We start from the raw sequence: 14,558 nt of genomic DNA, 5'->3' as shown, positions 1-14,558 counted from the left end.
ATGAAGACGCAGTCAAACTCTTTCTACCTGTGCCCTGCCACAGTCACCTTCTTATTGGCCAACTTGAACTTGAGCTGGCTAAGGCGCTTGCCTGGTTTGTCAGCAGAATTCACAAGAAATTAGAATTTAGGAACTCAGAAAAAGTGCTGAAAAGAGTATTATTTTCTGCTGCTATTTCTCCTCCATATTTATTGGAGGTTCTACCATTCAAATAAAATAGATTTCCTGAACACCTGACTACAAAGTGGTATTTCTCAATTTCTTTCAACGTTCAGAAAGTATAAAGTCATTTTGCTGATATAAATAGACTGACCATATACGTATGACTTTTCCGATTACAGGCTGACAGACTGACAGTCGGTTTATATATAGAGGCTGGCATACATTTGGAGACTGTGGCACTTCACTCATTTGGTAATTTTCAGCAAAGGTTGACAACACCTTAGAGGAAATTATATTAAAAAAAAAACCACTTTAGCTGAAACAAAAGAAACTGCAGATCAAGTTCAATATAATCTTTTTTTAGAAAAATAACTCACAATGGGAAAAGGCAGGCCCAGTATTCTGCTTTGTACAAAAATAAGAAAAGGAATAAGAGAGAAAGGAGTTGTGCCCAAGGACCCTTAAGATTCCACTGTGCAAGATACAGAAAGAGCAGGTACTCATGTTTAGCAGCTAGATTTCTTTTCCAGATCACCTATAAAATCAGGCAATTTTGATCCTTTCCTTATAAATGGACCCAGCTTTAGAACAAAGCTAAAGAACACAGACTTTTTTCTTTAGCTACCCAACATTGGAACTCCCTTCCTATTAGGGGAAAATGAGCTGGTATTAAAGATTGTATTCAAATTCATCTTTTCCGGAGCATCCTCTAGATCATTTCTCTTCTCTAGCCTCTCTTTCACTTGCTGGCCAGTTTCCAAGTCTGGGATTCCAAGCTTGGTGTAGATTCTATGCAATATTCTTCCAGTAAATTCCTAATTTGTTTGAGTCATCCTGAGTCAGTTTGTTTGCAGCCAAGAATCCTGATTGAGGAGTAGCCCCAACCTTTTGATAGAGCAGAAATTTCATATGCAATGCCTTTGATAGATTTTTTCTTTCACAGAGAACATGCTACATCTCCATGCCAGCTCTTTCTCCACTGGTTACTTCCAAATATTACAAAGTGTGTTCCTTCATTGAGGTGAAACATTCCTCCTTTCAACTTCTATCCCAAACTCCTTGGAATAACCCATAGGATGTTGGCACCGTCTTTGATACTGTAACTTTTTGAGAATGTTACTTAGTCCTCTGTTCTTCATTTCTAATTTCCAGTGAGAATATTCATCATCTTGGTCAGACACATCTCTTGACTCTTTTACACACACACACACACACACACACACACACACACGCACACAGAACCAGTGGTTCCCAAAGAATACAATATATACCATTGGTAATAGAAGACAAATGCCATTGAATCATATAGTGAAAATTTATGTTTTAGGAAGAATCAATGTAGTGAAAATGGCCATACTTCCAAAACTGCTATCCAGATTCAATGCAATCCCAATTGAAATTTTAACACTATATTTCACGTAACTAGAGAAAACAATCCAAAAATTCATTTGGAACAAGCAGAGACCTAGAAAAGCAAAAGCAATTCTAGGCAAGAGACATGGCAGGAGGTATCACAATCCCCAACTGGAAACTATACTACAAAGCCACTATGATAAAAAAACAGCATGGTACTGGCAAATAAACAGACCTGAGGATCAGTGGAATAGATTAGAAGATACAGAAACAATTCCAGACATACTCAGCTACTTCATCTTTAACAAAGGAGCCAACCATCCTCACTGGAGGAAAGACAGCCTCTTTAATAAATGGTGTTGAAAAAACTGGATTTCAACCTGCCAAAGATTAAAACTAGACCCCTATCTTTCACCGTGCACTAAACTAAAATCAAAATGGATGAAAGATCTAAATATTAAAACAGAAACACTAAACTTGCTGGAAGATAAGTTAGGTAGAACTCTCGAAGACCTTGGCATACAAAAAGACTTTATGAACAAATCCTCTATAGCACGAGCACAAAGAATCAACAACTGGGATCTCTTCTTATTAAAAAGCTTCTGCACTGCAAGAGAAACCACCAACAGATCTAAGAGACAACCTACAATGTGGGAAAAATTTTTTACCAGCTGTTCCTCAGACAAAGGTCTACTATCTAGAATATATAAAGAACTTAGAAAAATCAGACCCCCCAAATATAAAGACCCAGTTCAAAAATGGGCATCTGAAATGAACAGACATTTCTCAGACAAAGAAGTAAAAGCAGAAAATAAACATGAAAAAATGTTCAACATCATTGGTCATTCAAGAGATGCAGATGAAAACAACTCTGAGATTCCATCTCACCCCAGAAAGAATGTCTGCTGTCAAGAAATCAACCAATAACAAATGCAGGCGGGGGTGTGGGGAGAAAGGAACCCTTTTCCATTGTTGGTGGGAGTACAGACTGGTGCAACCACTGTGGAAATTAATATGGAGATACCTCAAAAAACTAGGATTAGAGGTCCTATTTGATCCAGCTATTCCTCTACTGGGTATCTTCTCAAAAGAATTAAAAGCATCATGCCACAGCGATGTATGTACATCCATGTTTATAGCGGCACAGTTTGTAATAGCTAAAACTTGGAAACAGCCCAATTGTCCATCAACTGTAGACTGAAAAAAAAGATGTGTGTTGTTTTTTTTTTATAAAGTGGAGCACTACTCAGCCATAAAGAATGAGAAACTAGAGACATTTATAGCTAAATGCATGCACATGGAAGCCATCCTTTTAAGTGAAATAAATAGGACAATAAGGACTAAAATAGGACAAACCTATAAATACCGAATAGTTTCTCTGGTGTGAAAAACTAAAAGTGTAAATAAGGATCGAAATGTATAATTGATAATTGAAATAGGAAGAAAAGGTCTAAAGGAGTAGAGGAAGTGGGAGGGGGAGGGGAAAGGAAAGAAGGGAAAAGAAAAAATATGAGAAAAGGAAAAAATGGAAACAAAGTCTTTGTAAATGGGGAAGGGTAGAGGGGGTGAAGGGAGGGCAGGGGAAGGGGGAAAAAATAAGAACCAAGATGCATTATGTACAGGTACAAGCTCCCAAAGATAAATGTAACTGCATTGTATACCTAAAATGTACCAATAAACTTAATCAAAAAATTTATGTTTTTACTATATGCTAATTCTATCGGAGATTTTAAGTTTGGAACTGTTATAACGAACACTTTTCTAACATTTACCTACATCTCCTCAATGTTCAACAACATATTTTCTTTTCCTTAAGTTTAGTTTTGTGGTAATTACTACTAGGTTCTCTACATACAGGAAAGATAAGCTTTGTCTGTGAAAGTTTAGCACAAAAATAAAGAAAAATTTAAGGAAAAAATGAAATAAATGAAATTAAAAGGGATATGACAGAATGGCAAAAATGATGATGGTGGATGTCATGGGCAAATATTTGAAACAAGTTTTAGAAATATCTGTTCACTGCAGTATAAGCAGGATCGTCTTTAATGTAGACTCTATACTGCATTACTTATGCTTTGACTATGCTACCTTTACTTTTTTCTTAGCAGTTATTTAGTATCATTGCTTCTCATTAGGAATGATCTATTTTCAGTAACAAATGTTAAAAAATAGTTTTTCTTTGATACTCTAGCAGTTGTGGGTAAAACATTATGTTTTCCTTCACTCTTAGTTCTCATGTTTCCATATTCCACATTTCTATACATTTCACACATTCTTTATCTAGTTCTTCATTCTGTAAAATTTTATCAGATCTGTTTCTTGACCTGGTTAGTTTAAAATCCCAAATGAGTAATATATTGAGTGTTCGTCTCCAAATTTCTAGTATAAGAGTCCAGTGGGCAGGAGCTCTTGGAATGCTGAGACTTACCTGTAGCATGTTCCCGGAGACCTACGTCAAAGGCCAGTTTATCTGTCTGGGATCTTGACGTGGTCAAACATGTTAGATACTGCGAAAGAAAAGCAGATCCTAGTGAAGTCACACTCTTCCACCAGGTCTGGCCTCCCCACGCTGGTCAGCTTCCCATTAATTTCAACAATGTGCTACTGTGAAATGGGCTGATTTATCTTGCTCATTAGAAAGTTAATTGACACAATGCTTCTGGAAAAATACTTTGATAATAAATTCAAAACCTTATTGGATGATCTAGTGATTTAGTTTACAGGTCTGTGTGTTATGGAAATAAATTTGAAATATTAAAGATGCCTTAGCTCAAAGATCCTCTGAGACACTTTTAAACTGGGAAAAATATAAATGCAACATAAATGACAAACAATAATGGAAAGGCCAGGTAAACTTTGGCAGTTCTATTTTATGGAACATTATATCATTAAGATTATTTATTAAGAGTGTGTAATAGTGTGGAACTTTGTTTATCATACATTGAGCTGAAAGGTCATATACAAAACAGTACATTTGCATAGTTCACATGTGCATGAAATTAAACGCCTAGCAACCAATATAAAAAGACTTACACTAGACTGACAAATAGTAGTTATACTGGGGGTGGATAGGAGGGGGTGGGAAGCCATGCTTGATTTATTTTTTGTTTTTGAAATTTTCTAAGAGCTTTAAAAGCCTCACAATAACACTTACGCTTATAAATATATATGTGCAGATAAAACAAAAAATGATTTTAAAGCATCTTAATAGATGAGCGCACCTCCAGCCCATTCCCTGCCACCCTCATGGACCACCCAGTGGAACATCTCTGGAGCTAGAGTGGGAGCCAGAGGCTCCTGGGGAACATGATTTTTGAGCTATGCTCCTAGTTCTCTGCAAGGAGACGGAAGATCACTGAACATTAGATTTCACTGGCTGTATTCCCAGTGCTGCTCTTAAAAAGAAGTAGCCAGTGCAGAGTTATGTTAACTAGAATTTTGTAAAGAGAAGTAAACATAACAATAAACAGCATAACTCTTCCTATCTCCACCAGCATGCTAGCCTGAGTTTTCCAAGCCATAAGAAGTCTGGTGTTTGAAGTTTAGTTTATTTTATTTAGGTAGAAAAAGGGAGGTGTGAGAGTTCTATTGGCCTTATGGATAAGAAATTCTAGAAGGTAAATAATCACCTCACAATTCCAGAAACTGACAGGGTACAATGTTTCCCCACTCTCAGAGAGTCTCAATCTCCTACTCAGAGACACTTGGCTATTTTTTTGTTCTCTGCCTTTTGCCATGAAGAGTGTTCAGGCTGAAAGGTCAACTTCTTACCAGTACTTGGGAAAAAATGCTGCAATGAATAAATTATTGAGGAGGCAGCTGCTGATCCTGCTGACAATTTAATAGTCCAGGTTTTGAGATGAACTTTGCATGATGTTGTGGATATGAATGTGGGAAAATAAATTCTTGAAGTAATGTATCAGATTCCCACTAGGGCTAGAGAAAGAAGATACATCTTCCTAAACTGCTAACAATTGAGGATAATATACTTAGGAATTGAGGATAAATCTTCTTGGAAGTTGGCACATATACTTGATTGAGATCATTAATATTCTTCTTAATACTCCCTGAAAAAGATCTGTAATATCTACATTTTAAGTTATATTTATTAAAACTCTGCAATGGATTCAAGTCACATTGAGTTATCACCATTCTGGTTATTGGTTATAAATCCTAATTTAGTCAGAACCTGATCAGCTTTACTGTCAATGCCTGCCTTATCCCTCATTTTCCTTCTGCCTCTGGATTAACATAATACCTTCAGATTCTCCCAGGATTGCAAGCCCTGAACCTCATTCCATTTCTTTTAGCTAGGTAAAGGAGAAAAAAATGTGGCCAAAAAAACCTGACTTGATTGCTTTTACTTCTATGCTGGTTATCCTTGCATACTAAAGAAAACAGTTATTGCAGGATTCATTTGATCAGTCATGAACTGAACAAAAATTTATTGAGCACCTAGTATGTCCAAGAACTATGTTTGCTGGGGTTAGGTTTAGTGAAGTTAAACAAAATGACATGACTCTTTCCTTAATGGAGTGGATATATATATATCAGACATTAAGCAAATACAAATACATTACTGAAAATTGATCGAGGCACATGATACAAAGGCAATGCTAAGACAGTAATGAACCATAATTATTTATATTCTAAATTGTTCCAGATGCTACTGTGGAGTTCCTGTTTCCTGAAATGCTCCCCCCTTTATCTCTTGCCCCTCCTCTAATTGGGATGTACTTACCATTCCACTGAAAGAGTGCCGCAGGAGAACTGCATGGCCATATAGCAAGGTCCTGTGGCCACCTCCTTGTGCTGCCTGTGGGAACGAGGAAAAGGATCAGTGGGTACCAGCTGTGGCTTCTCGGACTGCAAAGTAGCACAGAAATTCTGGGAGACAGACTCTGAGAAAAAGACTCATCGCAAAGCTCCCCAGGAATTCATTCCAGCAGAGAGCAAGGGTCCGGCCGATGGGCAGAAGGAGACTTGTGACTACAGCCATGCAACAGCCTTGCCAGAGGGCGTGGGGGCCACATCTCTTCTCAGAACTGGCCCTGCCCTCAGTCCACAGAAACCCAGGGCTGTTCTATCAGAGAAGCATGTAAATGACACAAGTGTCACTTACCTTTGTTTGAAACTTCTCAGAAGCATTCAGAGTGAGAGAGAGAAATAAGCATGATGAAACTACAGCCCAGACACAGGGGGGCAGTTTGGCGGGCAGGTACACACTTGCATTCTGCAGCCTGTGTCTTGAGGTCTTTCCAATTCCATCCCTTCCTGACCTGGGTCCTCTTACACAGTCTAACAAGGGATGGCTTTGAAATCCGGGACTCTAACAGGTGCTCAGTGGAGAGAACCCCTGGTGTCTCCCGCTCAGCCTGCAACTGCACTTTGGCCATTGCCTCTGCAGCTGCCCAAAGAGCAGAAAGGGAAATGGAAGAGACATGACGGCCACACACTGCTATGCTGAATAGTATATATTTATTCCAGTGATAAGTGAGTAGGTGGAATAGAAAAACTAAACTCTATAGAAAATTCTAGATTTTTTTGGCATCAGACTTTCAAGCCTCTTACTTACATCTCTCATTATTACACTAACCTGTCCCCAGACAGTTAAAAGTTTTGATTGCACAGCCTTGCTTTGCCCTCCCCAAACTTGCACAAGAGAATCCAAAGCCTGAGGTACTATTTATTGAGAACTTCTAACACTGTCCTTCTATAGGCCAGCACATGTTACTCAGAGCAGCATTCCTGCAGGCTAAAGGGCTATCTGAGGGTCTATCCTGCCCTAGGGCTCCCCTTCCACCACAGCAAGAACAATGTCGAGGGGCACCTGGTGCGGGAGGAAGGCAGCAGCCTGGGTAATAAGGCCTTGAGTAATTCTATTCCAACTCCATTTGGATTAAGAGAATTACTCTGTCAAAGAGATGATTTTTCATGTCACACAAAGAGCCTAAAGAGGAGAAAGGAAGATAAACGTGGAATCATGTTCCAAAAAGCTGGTAACTAAATATAAATGTGGCTATACTTCTTCCTACAGCTATAGAGATATTTAAATGTTCTCCAGACTTCAATACCATGTAGGAATTACACTGCTCTTCAAAATATTTCCCAAATTTATGAAATCATTTGTACTCACATAAGTTTCTATATTTACAAATGTGTCAACACAATACATTAAAATTAAACATACTAAATAATTTTCATATCTTGTCAGTCTAACTGAAACTGTCCCTGAACACTTGTATTCTTGCAAGTTACCCAATGGCTCCCAAAGGCTTATGTTGTGGGCACATAATACCAAGCCAGGCTGCATGTCAAATGGAACAAAGGACTAAACTGTATCTCATGATGTTATCTGTGGGTCACATCTTCCTCCAGCTCTTCTAAATCCCTATCAGCTCTGGAATTGTAAGAAGTACCAAGTCAAGAGAAACTAAGCCCAAAAGGCAGCACTAAGAGCTTCCGCTCCTCTCCTTCTCTGACACTTTGAGAAAAATCTCTCAGTCTTCCTGTCCCTCATTCAGGTGTCAAAAAGCTGAGGGATATAAGTGTCCCATTAGGACTGAATAGGAAGGCAGAACCCAGGAGCCTTCCTATCCCAAACTGTCCCTTCTGTAAGGGAGGGGGTGGCCCTTAGGTTCTCGTGGATGTCAGAATCACACGGACTCTACTCCATGTACTTGTTCCAGGGAGTCAGGGATGGGCCCAAGAATCTGCATTTCCAACAAGTGCCAGGCGACACTCATGCTGCTGGTCCAGTGACACTTTGAGAACCACTCTTTAAGGGAATGACCACACTTCAGAATGATCATTCTGAATGACAGGAATTTTCCTGCAGAGCCTTTGGTAGTAGTTGTCATGCGGACTGTAACATCCCATACACCAGATCCTCACAGAGATTCTCAAGGTAGGAATGACTTCAGGTTTGTATGGAAGGAATATGGTGCCCAAGGAGGATAGGTTTCATGTCTCATGTATCACAGCTGATGTGGGGCAGTGGGATATGAAGTTAGAATTGAACACAGATCCTAAGCTCATTTTGCTTTTTATGATATCCCCATTTGGCTTCTGTGAAGCAAGGATACAAGGCATCAGTAAGGGGAGAAGGGGAACAAACTTCCTCAGCGCCTTCCTAGAGCTGGTATAGCTTGAGCCTAATGGGCTCTAACCTTAATACAGACACAGAACTGTGCTAAGTGATACACATGAATCAACCCATTTTATGTCAATTAACACTGTAAAATACTATGGTAACAATCTCATTGTAAAGCAGTGCAAACTGAGGCTTAAAGAGGTAAAGCAACTTGCTCAAAGTCATGCAGGTTCCAACTGCAGAGTCAGGCTTAACAAAGACAAGGGCATTTAATCATATGCCACACTATCTCCTTTTGTGTAGCTGGGTAGGAGACATAAAAGTTGTGCAAAAAAATATCAAGTTACAAATAGAAACAACACACCCATTAAAAATGGTGAAGCAGAGTGTCGGAACAGACTAGGAAAGGAAGGAGGATGTGTTAAGAAAGAGCTTCATTGTGAAGGCAGATCAACTACAGACTGGTGTACTGATGCTGAGAGAGGAAACTACAGGGGTGAAGGCTAAAAGTCACATAGGGACTTCCAGCTGCTCCCTGGTCAGTGTTGGGGCTGGTGAATGGGACACCTGGAGACTTGGAAGGCTAAGGCTAAACATCCCCCAGCTAACAGGCCTGAGGGTAGGTTCTTATAAAGATCTTCCCTGCATGGTTAAAACGGTGCCTTAGGAAGGAAGTCTGATTGCACAATGGTGGATGAATGGAAGGATCAGCCTTGGGGTCGGAAAGGATAATTCTCTCATTTCCACAACAACATTAGGAGAGAGTAGAGCAAATATCTTGTGGTTGTCCTTTAATTCTCCTTCTTAATTCTCACATCCCATAGTCAGTCAAAAGCAACTTTTGACATCACCTTCAAAATACGTTCTGCATCCAACTACTCAGCATCCTGCGGCTACGGGTCTTGTCGATTCCACAGCCCTGGGTCTTTCCTGGAGTGTGAGAACAGCCTCCTGAGCTCCCACCTCTGTCTCTTCTTCCTGCTATGTGGGGGGCACCATGAGAGCCAGAGTCCTTTTAAAACTGTGAATCACATCAAGTTAGTCTGTGGCTCAACTCTCCCCAACCCCAGTGGCTTCCTATCCCACCTAGAGTTGCAAAGTCCTTGCTGTGGCCTCTAAGATCCTGCATCAGGAATAGGAAAATTTTCTCTGTAAGAGGCCAAATAGCAAAACATTTTAGGCTTTGTGGATTACATGTGAACTGTGTCATATAGCTCTCTTCTAGAGGGTTGTTTAGATTTGGACTGCTGAGTGTAGTTTCCTGAACTTTGCTCTACACAATCCCTTACGCCTCTCTGAATTCATCCAGTAGTAGCACATCTCCCATGATTCCCCCTGCTCCAGCCATACAGGCCATCTTTGTTTTTCAGATAAGCAAGCTTCTACCACAGGACCTTTGCAAAGGGCTGAGATGCTCTTCCTCCACTATTCTCAAAGCTAATTTCCCCCTTCATTCATTTCTGTGCTGACACCTCCTTGAAAAAAATCTTCTCTGATCATTCTTTTCAAAAGAACCATCACTTCCTCACATTTCTCTGCTTTATTATTTCTAACAGCATTCTTATTAGCTGACATGAAATTATATGTTGTTTCTGATCTGTATTTACCCTTGTTTCCCCTACAGTACAAGCCCAATGAGCACTGGGTCTTTGCTGTGTCATCTGCCATACAATGACATTTTTATCAGTACCAGGCGCATAAGAGACATGTCTCAAGTATTTCCCAAATAAATAAACAAATAGTTCCATTCTGCAATTAGGAAACAGGAGAATTTAAGAAACTCCCAATGGCTGGCTTGTAAGCAATGAGTTTGGGTTTGAACTTGGGGCTAAGTATGAGTTCTACAAACTGTTGGCCCTATTTGACTTTCACTGTGGATTAATGTTTCAAAAAAGATATGATATGGTACATGGAAGATTATATACATCTATTCAATCAGAGGGGTCTAGACCACAGCACTGTGAAGCTTTAGCGGAATGGCAGTCCTGTCCCTACCATGAACGACCTTGACTGTCATCATTAGTAAAAGGAGAATATTTGGTACCACTTCATAGGAGGAGGATGGGTCAGGGAAAAGGCCCTGATGTCATTTCCAGAGGAGGAAAAATGTTTCCTAGATCATTAATTCAATAATTTCACTTGTAACTTTAAAATTAATTTCCATCACTGACATTTCTTCTCGTAGTTCACAGAGGACAGTGCCTCCTAGTGAGGTAAACCAGATATAGCAACAAAGGAGGGGGAGGACTCACCTTCTATCCAGCCACATACAAATGTTTCAAGACTGTTAGATCTCTAGGCCATCATGTTTTATAATCTGGAACCCTAAATTCTACTTTGGGGGTCGTCCTAGGCTCCAAGAAATAGTCTAATGCCCCAGGAAGACTCCTTGGGGAATCTATCATAATCCACCAAACTTTGGGGCCATCTTCCTGGGAGCTTTTATAGAATATGAAGTTATTTTCTGGACATGTATACATGTTTTAAATCTCTCTTCATTTCACATCCCTCTTCTGTTCCTTCTCACATCATCAAAGTATGAAAGAGCTCTTTGTAGAGGTCACAGAAGAACATCACTTAAACATGATAGAGCCCTTACACTAATGGCTTTGCATTTCTTTTGACATAAGTGATAGTTAAAATATAATGCTGCTTTATTAATTAAAAACCAGTAATACCTAGCAGTAGAAATAAATCAAAACAAATAATCTATTAAGTTCAGTAAGAAACCATCATGAAAAATTTGACTCAGGATCACTACAAAATATGAAACTCTTAAAAATTTACTTGGGTGAGTAGAACATTTAGAGTGAAATAAAAAAACACTGTCTAAAATAAAATTTGATTTGATGAAATGAAAAGTTGTACTTTGTTACAGAATGAGACTGCTAATTTTTGTAAATGCTATTCTCTTAAATTTCACTTATAGATGAAGTGTAGTTTAATTAAAATTCCAATAGTGTATTTTTGAATTCAATAAAATTCCTATTAATATGGAAGTGTATAACAGTAAGAAAGTTTTTTCTGAAAAGGAACTGAGTTTTAAGAAATGCCATGAAGCAAAATTAATTTACTTATTCTGGTATGAATTGAAAAAGAAGAATGCAGTACAATATAAGTGGCACATAAACAGATATGACTATATGAAAATACAGCACAAGATAAAGCAGATTTCCAACATAATAATAGAAAGGCAGGATTATGAAGCACATGTTTCTGTGCTATGTGGATAGAAAATTAGAAAAGAATTCAAGAAGAGACACAGGAAACATCTGAAGATAAGAACCTAAGATTCTGGATGGATAATAGAGTTAAATATTTCATTTTAAAATTAAATTATAGAACTAGTATGTGATAGAATAGTCTGCATCCTTTATAGACATCATGCTTCGAAGTAACAGATACATTTCAAAGGAAATAAAAGGCAAATATGATTATACCCAAATGCCTGGACTTTGGAATAACAGAACAAAATTGAATAGATAGCAGAAAATTTACATCACTATGACAAAAGGGTTAATAGCTCATGGGGAATGTAGGGAAAAAAATCAAGTCTCAGAGATAGGCAAAGGATGTGAATAAATAATTCATATCAGGTTAAAATTAAAACATATGGAAGAAATTTTATCTCTTTTAGTAATGAAAACAATGACAATTAAAGGAACTTGGATATACCCTTTTACAGATACAGAATTTGCAAAAATGCAGAATAACTGCTGTCAGAATTGCAATTTAGCTGATATGATGCTGTGAAAGGTGGCACTGAGTACAATCCTTTTGCAAGGTGATATGACCATACATAAAAAGGGCCTAAGGAGGTCCATAATCTCTGCTGTAATCATTCTCCTTCTGGGAATAATTCAAGAGATGCAAAAATGTACACATACAATTGTGATAAGACCACTATAATGGGTGCAGCGAAACAAAAAACCTAGAAAGAACCTAAATATGCACAGAAAACACTACCTAGTAAATCCTGGTGCTGCTTCAGGATGTTACACCCTGCAACCATTAAAGGAGGCAATTACAGAGGCGATGTTGAAACAGAAAAATGTTTATGATACGCCACTGTGAAAAATGCAGACTACAAAACGCCTTAACTATTGTATTTGTATACACAAGGATCAGAAGGCAACCTATAAAAATGAAATAGCCACTTGGCTGGTTGCAGAATCATTGGCCTTTATCCCTCTCTGAATTTGGATTTAATGCTACTACCACATCATTTCAATAAAAAGTGTAGGGTGTGTGTGTGTGTGTGTGTGTGTGTGTTGGAGAGGACATGTTGCATGTGTTTAAAGAAAGAGTGCCATGAAAGTCTTTGTCTATTCCTTAAATCTTTGGTGCAGTTAATTTACCAGGATCCTTAGTACTTGAGGTGGCCTGCCTGCAAGGCACATAAGAATGTATTTGTAGCATGCTGGCTTTTAGACACTGACTCCAGAGTCTCACCTGACCCATGTCACATGCAACTCCAGAGAGGCAGTCTGCATCTCTGCACCCCTCCTTACAGCTCCCTTAGGCTCAGCTCCAGGCTCCATGGGAAAAGTCTCTTGCTACAATGATTTATCCTTTCTTGGAGCCCAAGCCCTCTGGCTGCTCTGACTGCTGACTGCCATGTTGACCTCTTACTTTAGATCTTGGTTCTTTACTATTCTGGGCTTGCCATGGTTTCCTCACCCAACTGGCAGATGCCAGGTCCCCTTCTGGGTGGAGGACCATCCCCTTCTGGCCAAACCCCCAAGACCCCAACTGCACAAGCTACTTTTTAAAGGAGGAGTGAACAGATAGGGCTGGACATTACCTCTCTAGCTCAGGAAAGGAATACCAAAGGAACACCAAAGGAACTCATGGTCATTTTCCAAACAGGTCTTGGACTGTAAATATCTGGCAACAGGGAAAAGTTTTCCTCTTTAATAATTGTAAAAGGAGGAGTCAGAAAGCGTAGTTGAGAGAGAGCAGGGCCATATGCACAGATTAGTAGGGCTCTCAGTCAAGACAGAGCTAGTGCAATGGATGACAGGAATTCAATAGGTCCATTATGGCCACCCTACTTCCCTGAAATAAGGTGAGACTCCAAAGATCCCAAAACAGGAGTTTTAGCCTACTTCTTCACAACCATTTTTAAAAATCAGATACCCTGCCTATCAAGGAAGGTAACTGTCTAGATTGGAAAGATGGCCATCTTCCTTCCTGAGTCTCTCTCCTGTCAACAACTATAGGGTTTCTTTCTTTCAATTGCTCTCCTTGATTTTCTTCTCATGATAGGCTGGTTAATAGGACACTAACAGTGAGAGGGGTCAGAGCCACTGGCTATAGAAAGCTTCATGATGAACCCGAGAAATTCTTCAAGTGAGTGTTAGGCAAGTTAACCAGGCCAACCCAGCCCTATATACAAATACCCTTGAAAAAAGGCTGTCACGTTCTTGGCATCTTCCATGAGCCTTGTGCAGTACTATTGTTAAAAATAAAAATCATGAAACAGAATTTTAATGAAGTTCAGGAAAGAGGAGAAAGGTATAGCATCTGAAAGCCCCACTCCCCCAATTTGGTGGCCTGGCTCTCTTACTAAGGCAACAGTTGCCTTCCTGCAAAGAGAGGCCCCAATGTCAGAGGTTATAAGGAACAGCGCCATGCCCCCCCCCCCCCCACAGTAGCTGCATCTCGGGCAGAAGGACACATAGCAGTCACTGTTTCAACTGCTGCTGTGTTCCTGTGGCAAGGGCAGAAAGGTAAGTGGCTCCAGGGAGCCCCATTTCCCACACTACAGCTTGGTTCTCTAGCTCCTCATGCATAGCACAGAACAGCAGATGCTCAAGGCAATGCACATAAGAGGCTTTTCTTCTATCTCTTCTCTTATTTTATTTTTTAAGTCTGCACACTTTACTACTAAATGGAGAAAATGCATGCAAGCCCAATGATCCACCCTGACCACTGCACGGCACATTTA

At 39.5% G+C, this 14,558-nt stretch overlaps 1 protein-coding gene across 4 annotated transcripts in view; it reads right to left on the bottom strand.

The window, feature by feature from the left end:
* Ryr3 (ryanodine receptor 3) overlaps positions 1–14,558 on the bottom strand; it is a 565,647-nt gene that overhangs the window by 331,273 nt on the left and 219,816 nt on the right. For all 4 annotated transcript variants that reach the window (XM_087207455.1, XM_087207452.1, XM_087207454.1 and 1 more), the window contains exons 4-5: positions 6,257–6,331; positions 3,944–4,022 (exon numbers count right to left, since the gene is read on the bottom strand). In XM_087207455.1, coding sequence (XP_087063581.1) covers positions 3,944–4,022; positions 6,257–6,331 — 154 coding nt within the window. The remainder of the gene's footprint in view (positions 1–3,943; positions 4,023–6,256; positions 6,332–14,558) is intronic.

The sequence above is a fragment of the Heterocephalus glaber genome, unplaced genomic scaffold (genome assembly GCF_053883595.1).
Source record: "Heterocephalus glaber isolate CG9 unplaced genomic scaffold, H.glaber_assembly_v1.0 deba00000809, whole genome shotgun sequence".
Taxonomy (NCBI): domain Eukaryota; kingdom Metazoa; phylum Chordata; class Mammalia; order Rodentia; family Bathyergidae; genus Heterocephalus; species Heterocephalus glaber.
This window is presented reverse-complemented; position numbering and strand designations above follow the sequence as displayed.